This window comes from Protopterus annectens, chromosome 2.part0 (assembly GCF_019279795.1).
Source record: "Protopterus annectens isolate FY-2018-M chromosome 2.part0, PAN1.0, whole genome shotgun sequence".
Classification (NCBI taxonomy): domain Eukaryota; kingdom Metazoa; phylum Chordata; order Ceratodontiformes; family Protopteridae; genus Protopterus; species Protopterus annectens.
The window spans coordinates 1459330953-1459352893 of record NC_056728.1 but is presented as its reverse complement, the minus strand read 5'-3'; the positions used below and the strand labels follow the sequence as shown (position 1 = coordinate 1459352893).

Below are 21941 nucleotides of genomic sequence, written 5' to 3'. Positions count from 1 at the left end.
GTAAGAAAGCCCTTCCAGACTGTCGAGCTTATAAACAAAGGGACTGTGTTTGATAGATGTCATTGTTCCCCTTTACTCAGCTCTCATTGGGGCAGTCATTGAGTATAATATCACCTTTGGCATGTATCTGTCAAGAGACATGCAACAATTGGACTGCCCACAGACATGCCTTCCTAAAAGGATACAAAACCTAAACAATCTGTACTATGTGGACCATGTCAAATCTCTATCATTACACTCCAGTAAGAGGTTACCTACTTCTGGCACACAAGGCATCTTTTGACCCAATACTGGTAGACCTGCTGCATGTCAGTAAATCAAATGGCATCAGACATACTCAGCCCATGGAACTAAACATCTTCTGCAACATTAACAGAGCAGTTTGGATGGACAAGTATATCTCCTAGAGGATACCATTGCTCTGGAACTTCCTCCCTGTCCATGTAAAACACAGCTCATACTTGTCCATATTCAAGCACACCTTGGATCTGTGGATGAGTAATTAGAAAATTTACCCCAGGACTGCTCCTTGCATTACTAATGGACAGGTGTAAATCTTGAATACTTTATCACATGCTTGGTTCTCCTCAGATTATCTATTGTATGATCCCAGTTATTCTCACAAGGGGTTATATGTAATTACTGACCATGGGATAAGTAAGGACAATCCAACTCCAAACAGGATAGGCTAATTCATGCACCAAAAGGGAAACTGACTAGGCTTAAATGGTCCACAAGGGCAGCTAGCCTAGTACTTACCTATGAATCTGTTTATGTTAGATGTTAACATCTTAGTTTTTTACTGTTAAATGTGATCTCATATTAGCAATATCACAAAGTTTAAATATTGAAAAAATATTCATGTCAGAGTTTAACCAGTGCCAATAGTGTTGCAGTTTATCTGGTTACATTGTTTAAAGGTATAAACAATAAATAACATTTTGTGTAAAATGAATAGTATAACTGTGATTGCCTTTAGAGTTTGCGCCCCTGGTGAGTAAGCCTTTTGGGACTAGCCATCCCTGTGCAACAGGGTCATCAGCATGGAGTTTTGACTTATATCTGAAGAATATGCCTCTGTAACGTTGAGCTGGCACTTCAGCGTTCATCAAAATCTACTGCCAATTGTTAGCAGACCGGAGTTCTACTGTGGCGATCCCTAACCAGGAAAAGCCGAAAAACAACAACACCAACTTACATAAGATACTGGCACTATGCTTTGTTTGATCTAATATGTTCCTTTCTTGCAGCAATATAGACAGACCTTTTAGAGATCTAAAATTACATTATCTGCATGCTGCCGTTTCTTTGAGAAACATGACCATGTATTAAACAAAATGTGTGACTGCAATGGAGTGACAGAACAGCGTACAGTAAACTCAGATCATAAAATATGACTGAAAATGTTGATGGCATTATCTATGTATCATTAACAACAGGCAGCAATGCAGTTTTAAGGAGGAAGAAGGCCCACAAATATCAGTCTTCACAAAAACTACCAGCATATGTTAACTCTTGGAAGATTTATTGCATTTGTATTTGTGTAACTGTTCATTTTAGAGCATCAAAAGATTATATTACCTTGGCATTAGGGAGCATTCCACTGGAGTTTCCTTGCAGACCCTCTACCATTAACTGTAGTATCCTCATTTTGTTGCTCATTCCAGTGACCTTTTCTTCCAAATTTTTCATGTTCTAAAACACAAATGATATTTAAAGGTGAAATACACTTATTTTGCTAGTAATTTCAATACCAGAAGTATAATGTATTATTTTAGTTGACAATCTATGTTGTACTGTGCACCTCAAACAACAGAAGTCAAAAATATATATTATGAATATTTCATTCACATGATAATGTACTTTCTATATGATATAGTTATTCCCTTTCAAACCCATCCTCAGTTTTACATGATCTTACCACTACTGCCTACCTAACTGAATTTACAATAGGCCAATAACGTTGGATAGGTAATCATGAATGATGTGACAGGTATGGGGGGCGGGGGTGTTCCTGAAAGTAAAAAACAAACAATCTAAGACATTTCTTTGAATGTTAGCATTATGAATTCAGATTTATGGGGGTTAGAGATACTGAGAATGGGTTTATCTGTATATTTTAATTTGATTTCTCTACCAGATGAGAAATTTTTTTGAGAAACATCAAATGGAAATACTAGAATTTGTTTGAGGTAGAAATGTTTTATGGTTATTTGGAGTGGAATAATGTACTGGAATGGTATATGACGTCACCACACAATGATAAAGATTATAGAAAAGGTAGTGTTAAATTCTGGAAGGATAATAGTTACAGATATTACAGATATAAGAAAGCAAACCACTATATTTATATATTTTTTTCTGCTTTTGCTCCAATGACTCCAAGTAAAAGGGAAAAACTGAGGAGCTCCAGTGTTTTCCTAATAGTAATATGGATAGGATACAGTTTGCTTAAGTGACTTCAATCTAAATTTAGGAAAGGTATGAGCATGATAAAACAGGCTAAGTTTGAAATTACTGTGATATATAGTATAATATGTTTAAAGGTTTATACCAAACAGTAAGTCTATTTGATCTTTAATAGTGTATTGAATAAATTCGCATATGTAGAACTGGTTATTTGAACTCGGGGAAGGAAAGGGAATCCATTTATATAAAAGGGATGCTTAAAACTGAAACTTTGTTATGTTCTCCATATACATTACTTATTAAAACAGAGATTATGTTATTTTTCAAGACACAGTATTAAAAGTGGCTAATGGGTGATAGTTGATTTCTTTTTAGGTTATATTTCCATGTGGGCAGGCATTGGAGTAAACTAAGAAATAATAAAGATAGGGAAAGGGATAAAAATAATTTGTCATTGGTAAGTGAAGAGGTATTTCAACAGGATATGATGTCAATATGGGGAAATGATCCAGACAAATGAATCTTATCAGTCTTGATCAGACAGGTGAATGATATCTAAAGAGAAAATGAATCAGAAAAAAATGGTTCACCTATGTGTGATGGTAATTGGTATGGATGTTCGTATACCTATATGTGATGGTAGTAGGTGAGGAAAAAGGTGCACCTAACACTGACTTTTTCATTCATCCCACCTCAGGGAAGGTCTTTTTTTTTTCTTTTTCACTGATTGCAATTCTAAGCATTTAGTGTACTTGGTTAGATGCCTGCGTTGCTCATCTTTTTATGTTGGAAAAACAGATTGTTCATTAAAGGAGAGGGTCTATGAACATTTATACAATATAAGGGCTTCTGACTCTCATAATGCATTATCCAGACATGGGCTTTACTATGGTGAATCACATTATTTTGTTTTCTTGGTTTTCAACTGACAAGGATTACTTTGAGAGAAGGAGATGTTAGGAATAATACTGAAGAAAATGAGCTTAAGTGGATCATTTTGTTAAGGGATGATAAGGGATGGAGATTGGATGATCATGTACCAATGAAAATGCATCTTAAATCACGCCCCCTTTTTAGATAAAGTGATTGGGTATTTATTTTAGTTATTGTAGATGGTTTCATTTCTTTTATACATATGCATGCATATATATTTGGTTTGGTTGTAGGTTACTTTGTTAGAGGCTTTATGACTAGTTTGTATTTTTTAGATTTTTATTATTTATTATTATCATTATTTATTTATTGATGGTATTTTTTTTACACATAATTACAAAGGTTTGGTTTGCTTTTGCAGTAATGGTTATGGTCATTTTTGGCATTGGGTGTTTGATTTTGCTTTAACTATTTTTTTTTTTTTGATTTTTTGATTGTTGATACTTATGTTCCTTTTTTCATTTAGTAGTGTAAGTGGATAATGCATCTGTATAAATAATATTATTGGCCCATATATTTTTTAGTTGTTTACTGATAGGTCATGTTGTACTGCTACAGTATTGGTTTAGTATTTTGTGCTTAGTAGTTTATTGGATAGTTTTTATGAAGTTTTGATAGGCTGTTTGTGTTTGTGTTATAATTTATTTCAACATCTCTTGATTTTTCTTGATTACATTTTTTAGTAGTTTTATTCATGATTGGTTCATGTTTTTATGGTTGTGCATCACCAGGTTACGTCCTATTGTTGATTTAAATGTTGAGATCTCTTTGCTCTTCTTTTGCAGGCATGGTCATGGTCTCTAATTTCCTTTTGAATTATTTTTGTAGGCTAGGATCGTTGTTTGTTATACAGATACATATATTACCCTCTTTTTTCTTCTTTTGATCACATTAAGTCAGTAATGAGGGAGGATAATGTGTTTTGATAGAACAGATCAAATGAGTGTGTCCATGCCTCTCTCAGTTGTTCACTTTTCAGTGATTTTAGTTGTTGACTGGATTATTTGTATGTTACTATGAATGGCAGGTAAAGATCTGTTTTAAGATCGTCTCATCTTTGTGTGTTTTTAGTAAGATTTTGCTTGCTTTTGATTGGCTTATGTCCCTTTAGTTATCCATGTTGATGTACCTATATGTGATTACAGTGGGTATGGATGGTATCAATCTTATGTGTTATGGAGGTAGGTATGGGTGTTGTGTATCTGTGTGTGTGATGGTAGTTGGCACTGATGTTAGTATATCTATGTGTGATGTTAAGAGGCATGAATGTTGGTGCACCTATGTGTGACAGTAGTAGTTATGGATGGTGGTGTATTTATGTGTAATGGTAGTAGTCACTGATGTTGGTGTACCTATGTGTGGTTATAGTAGGCATGGATGTTGGTGTATCTATGTGTAATGGCAGTAGGTAAGGTGTTGATGTACTTATATGTAATGGTAGTAAGCATGGGTGTTGGTGTACCTGTATGTGATGGTAGTAGGTAAAGATGTTGTTGTACCTATATATGATGGTAGTAGGTATGGATGTTGCTGTAGCTATGTTAACTCATTACATCTGAGTGGTGCCTCCAGGTGCATCTGCAGTTAACTCCTACTGACGCCTACAGGTGTCAAATATTGCTTATTCATATTTGCATCAATAATTCCAAAACCATGCTACGTACAAGGTTTTAAAAGATCTTATCTTAAATCATACACAATGACAAAATCAACTGCATTAATATTTGACCTCTTGTCTAATGCAGGTAATGAGATATTAACTGTTGTTTTTATGATATTAATTTATATAGATATAATTTTCACATTTTCTAAATATTTCAACAACCAAGTAACACAGACAGAACTCCTTAGCCTCTTATGAAAGCTCTCAGCTAGATGAATAAAATGCTGCTGACAGTATGTGTGTAACTTCAGTGGTTGCTGATATAAGTTGTTCGCAAAATATTGCAAACATAATAGTTAGGGTGTTTACTGTGACTTATAAAATTCAGTTTAAGACCTTGTACCTAAAGAATACTACCACTATAAAATAGTTTGTGCTGAAGGATTTGCCATTTTTACTCCTTTCATAACCCATATGGTTCTAGTGATATGAACATTTGTTTGAAATTCGAGGACATAATTTGATTCTGTCTAAAGGCTTAGGCTCTGCCCATTGGAAGTTGCAGTGTAAACTTCCTGAACTCCATTGGAGTGAATGAGTTAAATGGTAGTAAGTGTGGATGTTGTTGGTCCTATGTGTTATGTTAGTTGGTATGGATGTTAGTGTATCTGTACACAGTAAAATTCAGAAAAACAAAACTAAAACTGTAATCCAAACAAAAAGTAGAAACGACCAAAGCAGATCACCAGATGATGTACAGACTGTTTTATTGTGCTTTAATTGAGGGTAATACCCCAACCTTCTTCAGACATACACAATTATACAACCCCAAAGCCTTCTTTAAATATACAAATCATAATTGGATGATACACAGTAATTAAACCATTAATTATGTTAATTACTTAAAATTCTTTAAAGAAAGGCTGCTGTTTTGCTCCCAAAATATCCTATAAATACACTGTGTATTTATAGGATATTTTGGGAGCAAAAACAGCAGCCTTTCTTTAAATAATTTTAAGTAATTAACATAATTAATGGTTTAATATTGTGGTGTCCTGAAGAAGGGGGTATTATTATTCTAAAAAAGCGCCATAATACAAATAACAGTCCGCCGCATCATCTGGTGATTGTTTGGATTACAGTATCTGTACACAGTGGCAGCAGGTATGGATGTTGGTGCATCTACGTGTAATGATAGTTGGGATTGACATTAGTGTACCTATTTGTGATGACAGTAAGCATGGATGTTGGTGCACCTATGTGTGAAAGTAGTAGTTATGGATGTTGGTGTATCTGTGTGTGATGGTAGTAGGCACTGATGTTGGTGTACCTAGATGTGATGATAGTAAACATGGGTGTTGGTGTACCTATGTCTGATGGTAATAGGCATCTATGTTGTTGTACCTATGTTTGATGGTAGTAGGTATGAATGTTGGTGTACCCATGTGCAATCCTATTAGGTATTGATGTTGGTATACATATGTGTGATTGTAGTAGGTATGGATGTTGGTGTACCTATGTGTGTTGGTATTAGGTATGGATGTTGGTATAAATATGTGTGATGGTAGTAGGCAGTAGGCAATGATGTAGGTGTATCTATGTGTGATGGTAGTAGGCATGGATGTTGTAACACCTAGGTGTGATAGTAGTAGGTATGGATGTTAGTGTACCTATTTATTATGGTATTAGGTATGGATGCTGCTTTACATATGTGTGATGATAGTAGGTATGGATGTTGGTGTACCTACATGTGATGGTAGCAGATACGGATGCTGGTGTTCTTATGCTTGATTCCAGTAGGTATGAGCTGATGTATCTATGTATGGTGATAATAGATATGAATGTTGGAGTACCTATATGTTATATGTATCCACATGTGATGCTATTAGGTATGAATGTTGGTGTACCTATCAGTAGGTATGTATGTTGGACTACCTATGTGTGATGGTAGTAGGTATAGATGTAGGTATACCTATATATTATGGTAGTAGGCATTGATATGGTATACCTACATGTGATAGTATTAGATATGGCTGGTGGTGTACCTATTTGTGATGCTAATATATAGGTATTGTTTGGTGTTTCTGTGTATGGTGGTGGTAGTAGATATGAATGCTGGTGTATCTATGAGCGATGATAGTAGGTATGGACATTGTTGTACCTCTGTGTGATGGTATTAGATAAGGATGTTGGTGTGTGTTTGTGAGATGCTAATAGGTATGAATGTTGGTGTACCTTTGTGTGACAGTAGTAGATATGGATGTTTTTTCACCTAAGTGTGATGGTATTAAGTATGGATGTTGGTGTACCTGTGCGTGATGGTAGTGGGTATAAATGCTGGTGTACCTGTGTATGATGGCAGTAGGTATGGATGTTGTTGCACCTATGAGTGATGGTGGTAGGTATTGATGTTAGTAGACCTATGTGCTATGACATTATGTAGGTATGGTGGTATAACTATATGTGATGGTAGTAGGTATGCATATCAGTGTATGTATGTGTGATGATAGTAGGCATAGATATCAGTATACATATGTGTGATAGTAGTAGGCATAGATGTTGGCATACCTGTATGTGATGGTAGCAGGTACGATTGTTGGTGTCCTTATGTGTGATGATAGTACATTTGGCTGTATGTGATGGTAGTAGCTAAGGATGTCGATGTACCTACATGGGATGGTAGAAGGTATGGAGGTAGGTTACCTATATGTGACGGTAGTAGGCATGTATGTTGGTGCACCTATGTGCCATTATAGTGGGTATGGATGTTGGCGTATCTAGGCGTGATGGTAGTAGTTAAGGATGTTGGTGTACCTACATGTGATGGTAGAAGGTATGGAAGTAGATGTGCCTATATGTGACAGTAGTAGGCATGTATGTTGGTGTACCTGTGACACCCGTGCCCTGGCCCAGCAATCAAGGAGCCTCAATCCTCACCACTAACACTAGTGAGGAACATCTCATATAGGAGGAAAGGATAACAAATACACACAGTAAAGTGCAATTTCCCTTAAGAGCACACAGAAATCATAGTCAGTCCAGGGCTGGTCACTGCCTTGCTCTCCAGGTCCCTAATAAGACTCCCCACTGGCACAGCTATAGGATCAAGATCTCAGCCTAGTGGGCAAGCTAAAACCTCCAGCATCCTCTCTGTCCAACCAGTGCTTCATGTCCCTGCCCAAGTAGCTGACACACACACACACCCACACTTTGAGAAGAGTTTATACAACCACACAGACACTCCTGGGAAAGGCTGGCACAGGTTCTCCAGCTGTGCCCCTTTTACCCAGACTATATGGTAGAAATCACTACCACCACCCAGCTAATATTTATCAGCTACCCAAAGGCCCTTAAAAGGATGTCCAATTATTACTGTGCAATATTATTATCCAAATGGTAAGTGTGACTAAACAGTCAAGGCTTATTAGAGTAACTTGGTACAGGATCACTATATACATGCAGTGTACTCTAGAGCTTAAATTATCTCTACACAAAGCAGCCACAGTTGAAAAGGTTTAAAATATTTAATAATAAATAATAAAAACACAAGACAATACTTCGTACTACACAGTGCTAGTCAAGAGTTCAGAGATGACAGAGAAATACTTAAAATAATTCAGTAGTATAGTTCTGACATCACAGAAAAACACTTAGTCTAATATTTCTAGTTTCTAGCTATTTATAAGAGAAAACACAAGTCTAAGGTAAACTTACATATAGAGCAAATGCAGAGTGGTGATGAGATGGATAGTCAAGACAAAAATGCTTAATGCTCTCTGATTCTCTCTGTTTGTAAAACCACATTCCTGGTTCCCATTACATCATTCTTCACACTTCCCTGGGTTCCCAGGCTAACAGAAACGACATTTACATTCTTTAGTAAGCTCACACCAGGTCAAGAAGCAAAGCCATAAAGGACATTTACGCATGCAAATTCTGGCCATTAACTCTGGCTTTAAAAAAATAGCAAGAATTCCTTCACCTAGACAGGCCGGAGCCAACTTTAAAGATCAAAGACAGTCATGAAATGCTTGATTTAGCTTCCTTACAGCAGAGTGCACAGTTGTTACATTATTTTCCAGTTCCACATGTAACACTATTTTTACCATTTAAGACAACAAGCTTGTGGTTTACATTAATATTTACAGATGACAGAATTATCTATAAAATTCTATCTGGCTAGGCTGGCAGCCTTCACAGTACCTATGTGTCATTATAGTGGGCATGGATGTTGGTGTATCTATGCATGATGGTAGTAGGTATGGATGTTGGTATATTTACATGTGATGGTAGTAGGTATGGATGTAGGTGTACCTATGTGTGAAGGTAGTAGGTATGGATGTTGGTATACCTTTGTGTGCTGGTAGTAGGTAAGGATGTTGGTATATTTACATGTGATGATAGTAGGTATGGATGTAGGTGTACCTATGTAAGATACTAGTAGGAAAGGATGCTGGTGTGCCTATGTGTGATTATAGTGGGTATGGATGTTGGTGTACCTATGTGTGATTATAGTGGGTATGGATGTTGGTGTACCTACATGTGATGGTAGTAGGTATGGATGTTGGTGTACCTATGAGAGATAGTAGTAGGAAAGGATGTTGGTGTGCCTATGTGTGATGGTAGTAAGGTATTGGTTTTGGTATACATATGTGTGATAGTAACAAGTATGGAAGTTGGTATACCTTTGTGTGATGGTAGTAGGTTTGGATGTTTGTACACCTATATGTGATGGTTACAAGCATTGATATTGGTGTACCTATATCTGATGGTAGGAAATACGGATGTTGGTTTACTGTGCAGTGGTAGCAGGCATGGATGTTGGTATGCCTATATGTGATGGTAGTAGTCATTGATGTTGGTGTACCTAGATCTGATTGTAGTATTTATGGAAGTTGATGTAGCTATTTGTGATGGTAGTAGATATGGGTGCTGGTGTACTTATGTGTGATAGAAGTATATATGGATGTTGGTGTACTTATATATAATAGTAGTAGATATGGATGTTAGTCTATGTGTGATGGTAGTAGGTAAGGATGTTGGTGTGTCTATGTGTGATGGTAGTAGGTATGGATATTGTATACCTATGTATGATGGTTGTAGACATCTATGTTGGTGTACCTACATGTGATGTTCTTAGGTACTGATATTAGTATACCTATGTGTGATGGTAGTAGATATGGATGTTGATGTATCTATGTGTGATGGTGGCTGGCATTGTAGTTAGTGTACCTATGTGTGATTGTGTGATGGTAGTAGGCAATGATGTTTGTGACTACATGTGATGGTAGTACATATGGATGAAATGTACCTAATATGTATGATGGTAGTAGGTAAGGATGCTGGTGTACCTATATGTGATGGTAGTAGATATGGGTGCTGGTTTACCTATGTATGATAGAAGTAGATATGGACGTTGGTGTACTATATGTGATGGCAGTAGTAAAGGATGCTGGTGTTCTAAGTCAATTGCTTCATGTCTAATACCAGTTTATGTTATTAGAGGTAATGACATTTAAGAAAAATATAGATACAGAACTGTTGCTATTAGTGACAGAGATAGTTTGAAAGTAAAAAATTAATGGAAATAAGAAATGAAATTGTCATGTAATAGCTGTAAGACTTTTACTTCTGTGTAACATAATTAGGTGTGGTATATTTTTGAATAATATGTTTTTGCAGGATGAGTTATGCTTCACCTAAAGTTTGACCATTTGTTAGTCGATGGTTGGGGAAGCAGATATGCTAACACAAAGCTGTTGTCTTAGTAGGATATTATTTGCTTTAGTAATGATTCACAATGATTGGATGGATTGTAGTTTGAGCTCATGCTGATGATGAGGTGCCGGTAACGAAAACAGGTTATGTATGAAAGGGCCTGTTCTATTACTGGAAGCACTAGGAAAGGGGGCTGTTTTGTGAATACTGAAAAGAGTAATGGTTATGGGGCAGTATCAGAATACAGGGGAGATATTTTACTATGGATGAAATACAGATACTGTGAATTATATAGTGACAGCTAGATATTATAATGGATGGATGAAAATATAGCTGGAGAATATAAGAGAGAGAGAAAAAAAAATATATATATATATATATATATATATATATATATATATATATATATACATATGCATATTATTAATACAATATAATTAGGTGAGGGACTGTGACATATTATGGAACCTTTTGCAGATTATTTGGAAAGGAGAGTAAATTGGGGATATTTTAGGGGATCTAGAATAAACTGATCAAGTAAAGGATTTTATATTATGATGAGAATCATGGAGTAGGGTTTAACTAACCTGATTATTTATTTTATTTTCATTTGTTTTAAGTTTTAAAATTCATTATACATAATACAAATCTATATATATATATATATATATATATATATGTGTGTGTGTGTGTGTGTATATATATATATATATATATATATATATATATATATATATATATATATTATTGAGAGCTGTATTAACATATAAATTAAGATGGGAAGCTATAGTAAAGGAAAAAAATATGACATCTGGTAGGAATATCAGGAAGAAGTAAATGTATGTAGTTAACTATAGCAAATATAGGAAATTACAGGAAATTATGCTATATAGATACTACGAAAGAATATTATACTTGCTTGGCAGGTGCTTGAGAAAGGAACTCAAGATATTTTAATGGCAAGGAGAGAAATTCACATACACGTCACAATAGGAAGATTCTATGCAGTATCGTTCTTTACAGGAATTGCATGTAAAAGCACTTTATTTATTTTGTTGACTGGTTAGGTGGACTAACTAAATCATCCTTTTTACCCATGATGTAAACCACAAGGTTAAGACTGTAATCTTAATAAACCATAAAGTTTACAACATTTCCCAAAAATTAACAAATATTATGTAGAGATGTATGAAACACAGTACCTTTCAAGTAACATAAAGAGTGACAAACATTCAAGGCTTGAAAACAAAGGAAAAACAAGTTGTTAACATGTTTTATAGAACATAAAATGCTGTAGAAATATAGTTGTTATATCCATTTAAGTATATTATCATTGAGGAATACTTAAAGCTGTTTTATGTAATATGAACTTTGATAATATGGAAATTAAGTTTTGGTTATGGCAGAAGGGTTGTGGATGAAGGTGATGTCATTAATATTCTCTTAATTATGCTTTTTTCATTATGCTGTTGTAAATATTGTTTATACTATAGCAACATGTGACTGCATACTTTGTGACATCTAAGTTTTAAGGATCTAAGGATTTTTAAATATTTCCCTGACCTGCTATGCTCTGCTCCGCCATAGGCTGCTCCTCCTCGCCCGCTGTCTGCACCACGGCAACTCCGGCTGCTTCCATCCATCTCTATCACTCTGCAAAGACAACTCCCTGAAAGAAAATCTCCTCCAGGACTCCTGAAGTGCTCCCTCAAGTTTCATTTCCATATAGTTGGTCTGCACCGCTGCAACGATGGGTGCTTCCATCCCTCTCTATCACTTTGCAAAGACAACTCCCTGAAAGGAAATCTCCTCCAGGACTCCCAAAGTGCTCCCTCAAGTTTCATTTCCATATAGTCTGTCTGCACCATGGCAACTTCGGGTGCTTCCATCCCTCTCTATCACTCTGCAAAGACAACTCCTTGAAAGGAAATCTCCTCCAGGACTCCTGAATTGCTCTCTCAAGTTTCATTTCCATATAGTCTGTCTCCATATAGTCTGTCTGCACTGTGGCAACTCCGGGTGCTTCCATCCCTCCCTATCACTCTGCAAAGACAACTCTCTGAAAGGAAATCTCCTCCAGGACTCCCGAAGTGCTCCTCAAGTTTTATTTCTATATAGTCTGTCTGCACCACAGCAACTCCGGGTGCTTCCATCCCTCTCTATCACCCTGCAAAGACAACTCCCAGAAAGGAAATCGTCTCCAGGACTCCCAAAGTGCTCCCTCAAGTTTCATTTCCATATTGTGTATGTACCTGTGTTTAGCTGTTATTTGGTGCTCCCAATACAGTAGAGCATGTGCTCCCCCTGTGCCTGAAAAGCTGTCTATGGTGATTTTTTATCTTTACTTGTTTTTCCCCCTCATAACTCTCCTGTATTTTACTCCCTTTTTCTGGCTGATCTGGGTCCTAGGCTGTCATTCTCCTCCTTAGCCACTAGGTGGCATTATCCACCAACCTATACTCTCTTCCTAGACTTTACAGTACACCCATGCTCCTGCTGAAGCAGACCCACTTCCTTATCATAAATCCCTTACTGCTGGATTGCTTACTTTATGTGCATCCTACATTTATTCCTGCTGGCTTGCTTCCTCTCTAATATATCTTACTTTACCTTCTATCGCCTGACCACAGAGTGTGGACTTACCTCTGCTACCTGCCCCTGCATTCCCTCCAGGTTTCCTTGCTCCAGACTCCACTGATTGACTCCAGCCATTCTCTCTCTTGGCTGTACCCACTCCATTCACTCTGCAGGCTCACTCCTCTCCCCTACCCTGCCCCCAATTTCCACCCTGCCCCCACTACTCCCACTTTTATTCTAGCCATTATTCCCTCCCCTTCCTCTTTCAACCAATCCATTCAATTTATTTACACGTAGATGGAAGCAAGTAACACAAACGATAAATCCACAGCAACCAGTTTATTAGTTTGAGTGCTTTTGTCAGCCTTAAGCCTCAGACTTCATCAGAAAAACTTGATAAAGTCTGAGGCTTAAGGCAGATGAAAGCACTCAAACTAATAAACTGGTTGCTGTAGATTTATCTTTTGTGTTACTTGCTTCCATCTATGTGCACAGTTTGTTTGCTTCCATTCAATTTCTTATTAACCCCTCCCCTACCCATTGTCCAATACTTAATTGCCCCTCCCCTCCCACACCATAAGTCCTATATTCAAATCTATACTCCTCCATCTTTCATTCTCACTACCCCCTACCAGTCAACAACATACATTCTACTCATATCATGCTTTCTCCACTTTCTCAAACCTTTCTCATCCCCTCACTCACCTTACTTCTTCTAATCCCTCTATGCCGTGCTACCTCCTATTCCTCTTACAAGCTTCCTCCTTCTTTCCTATCCCCCACCACCACCACCAACACCCATCCTCATCTTACCAGGTCTCACTTTCACACTATATCCTCCTCTCTAGTTCAACCAAACCTACTTCACTACTTCAAACCAAAAACTCCTACCCTCCTGAATAAAACAACACATACCTAAAGCTATACTACACTTCCCAGAAAGCCCAAGAAGCAAACCAAAGCCCCTGCTCCCTTTCCCCTTTAACTGCCTAAGCTTAGCAGGAGACATACACCCCAACCCAGGTCCTATTACCAGAAACAATCTTACTCCTCCCACCTCAACAAATATTACCAACCCTAAATAACCTAAGATCCTAATAACCTAAGATCTATTACCTCGCTTAGCCGATTTAAAAATAATCTTAAAGAATTCTTAAAGTCACATTGGCTATGCCCATGTGCTAATCCAGACTAATCCAAAAAGTCTCCCACCACCCACTTTCTCCTAACTAAGGGCTTCTCTCTCCTTCTTAGTGCAAGCTACCCACAATTGGAACTCCTCAGTTCCACCAAACAGTCATCTCTGCTCTTTCATAGGAATCAGACTCTTCTAGGTCTGCCTTCACCTTATAAGGCCTAGGGTATTACTGCGGAACAAGGTTAATTCACTGTCCACTTAGCTTATAATCCTTACCTCACTGATGCTAAATGTTCCTACAGTACCTATTCTTACATATCATTAATTGGGAATTTTCTGATTGTATAATTATGTTTTTACCAAGGTGCTCTCTCCCTGAACCTCTGATGAAATTGGTATGTTATTTGTAAACTTATCTGTATGTAAATTTATGTTTTTTTTTAATGAAAATGGTATGTTATTTGTAAATTTATCTGTATGTAAATTTATGTTTTTTTTTAGTGTGGAGCTTTTCTCCCCGGGCCTCCGCTGAAAATGGATATGTATCCAGTCGGACTAATCCAGTCAACAAATGTAAAATAAAATAAATAAATAAAAATAAATATCTCAAAGTACTAACCATTAATGCCCAAAGTCTAAAAAACAAAACAACCCACTTCCATGCTTGGCTATGCCATACCCTACCTGACATAGTAGCTGTCACTGAGACATGGCTAAAACCCCACATTTCTGACTCCAAAATCCTTCCCCCTGGGTTTCAGGCTCTCAGATATGACTGCCAAAATAGGAAAAGAGGAGGAGTGGCCTTAATCTTTTCTAGCCTACTCTCCATCACTCCCTACCAAAATCCTATTCCCCAATTCAATAACGCTGAACTAGTCATAGGAATACTCAAAGTGAATAACTATAAAAGCATTTGTGTTATGGCCCTCTATATCCCCCTGGAAACAATACAACCACCCTAGAAGAAATTCTTCTATGAGCCTCAACTAATATTAAGCTTTAAACTTACATACTAGGAGATGTAATCATCGACTGGAACAAAATAAATACCAATAATCCCTCCATAGCAATCAATCTATTAAATTTCACTCTGCTTACAAATGTCATCACCAGACCTAATAAAAACAACCCCCAGGCTCCACACTTGACTGGATCCTAGTATCTCACCCAAATAAAATCCTACACACAGGCATCTTACCAGACTCCATTAGTGACCACTTACCAGCCTTCATCCATAGAGCAACCCCCTCCAGTCCTCACCTACACCAATATATTCATGCAAGAAACCTTACTAACTTTAACCCCACAACTTTCTCCAATACACTCAATCTTAGAAACTGGGACAATCTAAAAACTCTCCCCCTAGACAACGCCGTGGAACTCTTCAACTCAACCTTCTTAAATACCCTAAACTCCCAAGCCCCACCAAGAACAAAATATATAAAGCCCAATTCCACCCCATGGCTAACTAAAGACACCAAATCACTTATGCATCTAAGAGACAAGACCTTGAAACTTTACCATCACAATAAGCACCCTGACACCCTTCTTAAATATAAGCAACTACGTAACCTTGCCAAAAAACAAATTATACAGGATAAAAACATCTTACTATACCAAACTCCAGTCTAATCATTCCAAGAACCCCAAACAATTCTGGAACTCCATCAACTCTCTCCTCAACCCAATTACCAAAATATTCCCTGCCCTGACACCACCAAATCTGACATAGAAATAGCTACTCTATTCAACTCCTTCTTTACTAACTCTATAGCAGAACTCACCAAGACCTTCCCAAACATCCCATCCTTCCAACCCAAACCCTCTACCCAACCCTCCATCCCTAATGCTCCTCCCATATTTCATCTCAAACCCATCCCCACCTCATACATAAAAAGCTTCTCTCTAAGCTTAAGCCTTGCTCCAGTGCCCCTAACAATATCCCCTCACTCTTTCTAAAACTGGCAGCAGGCAGTATTGCCACCCCCATCAGTATTCTCATTAATAGATCCATACAGGAGTCATATGTCCCCAAACTGTGGTGTGCAGCCTTCATCTTACCCCTCCACGAAGGAGGCAAAAATAATAACATTTCTAACTTCCGACCTATAGCTATATTCTCCCCAATTATAAAAATCCTTGAGAAATGTATCTAGCTCCAGCTCATGCCTTTCCTTACCAAAAAACAACTCCTCACCCCCACACAACATGGTTTCCGTCCTGGCCATAGCACAACAACGGGTCTTCTCTCTTTCCTTGACATAGTAAACCATGCCCGTGACTAAAGAACACTTGTATTCACAGTCCTTCTTGATCTCTCCAAGGCTTATGACACAGTCTCCCATGCCCACCTCCTAAACCACCTCTCTAACCTTAATCTCTCTCAGAATACCCTTACTTGGTTCAACAGCTATCTCTCTGACAGATTTCAGGCCATAAAATGGAAAACTGGCATCTCATCCTTCCTTCCTACCCCAACCGGGGTACCCCAGGGATCCATACTCAGCCCAATGCTCTTTAATATATTTATTAATGATTTCCATGCAGTCATTCCTAACACTAAGATTGTCCAGCATGCAGATGACTCAACTCTAGTCTGCTCTGCTTCCAACCTTCCTGACCTCCAAACAAAAACTCAAACTGCCTTCTCAACTACTGAGAACTGGATGCTTCAAAATCACCTCTCTCTGAATGCCAACAAATCTAAAATTCTACTATTCTCTCCCTCAAAATCCCTCCATCTTGACAAAACTTCTTTCAATATTATCAGCCATGCCAACTCCACTATAGAAGTTGTTCCTTTTGCTAAACTCGTCGGGGTTACTATTGATGAACATCTAATATTCGACACTCACATTCAGCTAAATATTAAGAAAACACATCAGAAACTTGGCATGCTGTGCAGAAACTCCCACTTTCTATCCCCTACTACAAGACAGACACTCACCACTACCTACTTACTACCGTCACTATTGTATGGTGCTCCCCTACTAACCAACCTATCTTCATCTATTTCCTCCAAACTGGAAATCTTTTACAATAAAATCTCAAAATTTGCCACTATATCCAAATACTCCACCCACCACTGCATGTCTCTCCACCTGCTGAATTGGCTAGAGCTGCCCAACTACCTTGACTACCTCCAACTCACTACAACCCACAAGATTATCTTTAACCCTACTAAATTCCCAGCTCTAACAAACATCCTACCATCATATATCCCACATAGAACTCTAAGATCTGCCCACCAAAATCTAATTTCCGTATACAAACCAAATCGTCCAGCTGGTCATCTTCTCCTATCCTTCTCCTTAGCCAAGACATGGAATTCTCTCCCTCATTCTCTAAGAACCACTGAAAACTTTGAACAATTTAAAACCCAGCTCCATTCCTACCTCTCCTATAATTGGAAATGCAATTATACTCTACCTACCTAACCTGCCTATTACTTTAATGCACTCATTGTACTTAATGTACTTCCCACCTTATTCTTCTCTTTCCTGGGATTAATCTTATTTACTACCATCTTACAATGTTAGTTTGTATACCATCCACTGATGATTTACAACCTCTGTACAACTTAAACCCTGTACTAATACTACTCTAATCTGTCATCATGTAAGTATGTAATGTATATTCATCTATTTTGTTGTTATACTTTGCTTAGTTCTACTATGTAATATAAAAATGTGCTTAATTGTGCTATTTTTACTATGTAATATGGAGCTTTTCTCCCCGGGCCTCCACTGAAAATGGGCCCCCTTGAGCCCAGTTGACCTCCCCGGCCATCAAACTGTAAATAAATAAATAAATAAATTAGTAAATATAAAATGCCGCTACTCCTTTTCTTTTTTTTTACTCAGTGCCTAAACTCTTTTACCTCCATCTGAGGTAACAGAAACTCAGACAGGTGTGACCTAGTATCCCATATAAATAGTAGCACCTCCCATTTGCTTGGATTTATTTTGAACTATTGATAATGAGCTTACTTCATTGCAATTTCAATACCAGAAAATTAGTCCAAGTAACTGGTACCGGAATAGAATCCACAGTCTTTTGATCATCAGTGAGTGTGTATCTATTAAGCCACTGACATTACCATTCTTTCCCTAATTTTAGCCTGCAATTATAGGGTCCTTCCCTTAGGCATATGCTTTTTCCTATTTCATGTTATTCACCAACCACTCAACTAAAACAAACTATCTGTTCAACATTCAATCAGATTAGTGAAAAAAGGTCAGTATTCATTGCCAGTGGCAGCTGGTGGCTTCAAATCAAAGGGGTCTGCAGGAGACAGCTGAATGGGTGGGGCCAACAGGAATGGTTGTGGCCAACTAGAAAGGGGTGGGTCTATGCTAAAAAAAATGCAAAAACTGTGACTTTAATTAAATACGCTGCCCTGGGTGCCAAATCATCATTATGACAGTCCAATCAATACAAAATGAGGTATAGAAGAAAAGGTTGTGAGGCATGAAAAAATAAATTACTTTTTAAATATATTACTGGAATGCTGGTCAAAATCAAGTATAAAAAACAAGCAGCACTCAACTCAAATCACTTCTCCTTGCACTGCAGTTCTAATTATAATTTATATTCAGCTTTATAAAAGTACCAAGTAACGTGCTGAAAGTAGCAATCTCTGTGATACCCCCACTTGTAAAAATGTTTCTTATCCAAAAAAGTTGTGCTGCCTGACAACAACTATCTACTTGTTTCATGGGGAAAACATGATCAAAGTAAAAAATGAACATCAAACAAGAAACAAGCTCAAGATAAATTGCTTAAAGGATTACTGCACAGGTTATGGACCACACATGATAGATTGGCATTCTGTTTAGTTTATGGGTAAAGCCTGCAAAGATGACTGCAAGCCTCCAGCAAATGTAATGAGCTTCTGAAAATACTGTAATCCTGCCCTTTATTACAAATACTGTCATATGCATTTCAATACCTAAGGCTTATACACAATCTAGTTATGTAAATATTCTCTGCATGGCAACAACAAAAAGGCTTTCAATGTTGGTAATTCTTTAACAGTATGCTTATTAAAGCTTACTTGCATCTTAAAATCTCAGACAACCTTACCTGATGGTCATTAAAGCACTGCTACTTAAACAAAGAGCAACAGGCTCTGCAACAACATGCATTTTCTGAATAAGAAGAAGCATAAATTAACGGTATAAAAATATGACAGAAAACCAGAACATTCTGCAAAATCAAGGAGAGATGAAAAGCCACTGTAGTACTTGTTCTACCTTGGATGGGAGGATGCTTTGCACACTTACACTGCATAACTGCTCCTTGCCTTGCTTGGACACATCCAGAGTCACCACGTGAGGGAGTGGGGTGCAACAAGTATGTCACAATTTGAAATGTCTCTGGCTGACGGTGATGGCCCTGACACATTTGTCATACCTCTCAACCTCAGAGCAGGAAATCTGGACAAAACCATAAATAGAAGTGGAACAAAGGCCCAAAAATAAGGACAATTTTTTTAATATTGCTCTTATAAACTTAGAAAGATAATAGAATAGTAGGCCTTGCATTAGTATGAATTTTCTGAAGGTTATGAAATCTGAAACTCAAATGTCTGTCATTATTTTCTAACTTCATTCTTTAATTATTTGCCACTAATTTGGCAGAAAACCACAATTTTATGAAAAAGGGATCAAAAATGTGATGCAAAAATATAAAATAGCCACACAATACAGTTGGGAAACTTTCAAAGAAGGGACACATTTAATATTAGTACTGTTAACTTCAGCAGCTGACAAGATAATCTACATGCATTTCTGAAATGAAAAGTAATCTATAACTCTGATCATTACAATTATTTATTAATTGTAAACCCTCCACCTTTTCTTCCAAACTTGTCATTTTGCAGAGGGATTATTAGGGAGAGAGCAACATTTTGAGCTAAAATCGGGGACAGTTGAGAGGTCTGGATATACCTAATTCTATAAACTAATTTATTTACTTATACCTATCAACCTCTTAACACAGGAAATCTGGACAAGGTCAAATATATTGGGGGAAAATACAAACAGTACTAAAAATTGCTCTTGTATAAACTTAGACAGTTGACAGAATAACAGGTCTTGCTTTATCATGCATTTTTCCGATGTTTATGAAGTCTGAAACTCAATGTCTGTCATTATTTAGTGACTTCATTCCTAAATGATTTGCCAGAAAACCACAAATGTCATGAGGAACAAATCAAAAATAAGAAGCAAAAATCTATTAATTCTGCAAAAATCTGGACAGTTGAAAGGTATAGTCCAGCAGGGGCTGAATTTGCCACCCTTCCCCCCCTCACAAAATTATGGCCGAATGGGGCCTCACCCCTGCAGCTATTCTAGTGTCCCATTACATTGCTATTTCACCCCATTTACCATAAACACTGTAATGTGCATACTGCTTTTCTTCTACAATGATTTGAATTTCATTTAAAAGTTTTATTTTACATTTTACAGCACAAACACTAATATACATCTGTTAAACAAAGCAATGCAGTTTCACAATGAAAATAGACTTAGCATTAAAACTTCTCTGCCCTTGAAACTCACATTCATTAAAACAGCATCAAAACCCACATTCAAAGAAAATACATCTGGCCATTGCCAGATAAAGATTAACTTGGGCCGTTTTCAAATCATAGGCCCCTTGCACAGGAAACATACATGTGTTCTTTGATACACCTTCCTGGTTATATTAAATTATATTCCTTGTATAATACAGTATAGTTGTTAGACGGCATTTTAAATGTATTGTTTTGAACATTTTTCCAGTAAACAATGAAACAAAATGCATGCACCAATAATGACAAAACTGCCCAATTCAGAACATTTCCATCATAAAAGTTTACTCAAACTTCTACGATCCACTAGTATCAGCAAATATGCACAATCTCTGCAGAAGTAAAAGCCATCTAAATAATTCCACATTAAAGAGATCTGTAACTAATGAAGAGGTTGCTGCTAGCACACAACTTTATATTTCATTGTTTCATCTACAAATGTAGTGCCCGTTGTTCTTGAGGAATAAATTGTCTATGCTACATTAAAAAAATGATAAGCTAATAATATTGCAATAGGGAATGGATGGCAAACTGGAACAGGTTCATGGTTACTAGGTATCTCTGCCAAAGAGGACATTCTCAGGACTGCAGCATTCACCCCTTTAAAAGTACAACACAGTACAGTAATGCATCTATATACTGTGGGAGTTGAACCCACAGTCTTCTGCATCAAAAGCAAGTATACTACCTGTTGTGCTATTAACAACACAAGCAATCACAGCATAAGCAGCACTAAACTTCTCTTCAAGCTCTCAGCTCCTTGTGAAATGCTCTCGACACTCAACTGTATCTCTCAACTTTGAAGCACAAGAAATCTGTAAAAAGCCAAAATTTATTGGGGGGGGGGGGGCAAAAACAAGGGACACATTTTAAACATTGCTTGCATAATCTTGGAAAGTTGCTAGAATAAAATGCTGTGTTACCACCATGCATTTCATTGCCAAGTCTTGCACCCAGGACCCTGTGAACTACAATCAGAACAA

At 37.2% G+C, this 21941-nt stretch overlaps 1 protein-coding gene across 2 annotated transcripts in view; it reads right to left on the bottom strand.

Annotated features, from left to right (window-relative positions):
- The window catches only part of LOC122793532, a 781784-nt gene that overhangs the window by 425951 nt on the left and 333892 nt on the right, over positions 1-21941 (bottom strand). For both annotated transcript variants that reach the window (XM_044061662.1, XM_044061663.1), the window contains exon 5: positions 1582-1695. In XM_044061662.1, the coding sequence (XP_043917597.1) occupies positions 1582-1695 (114 nt within the window). The remainder of the gene's footprint in view (positions 1-1581; positions 1696-21941) is intronic.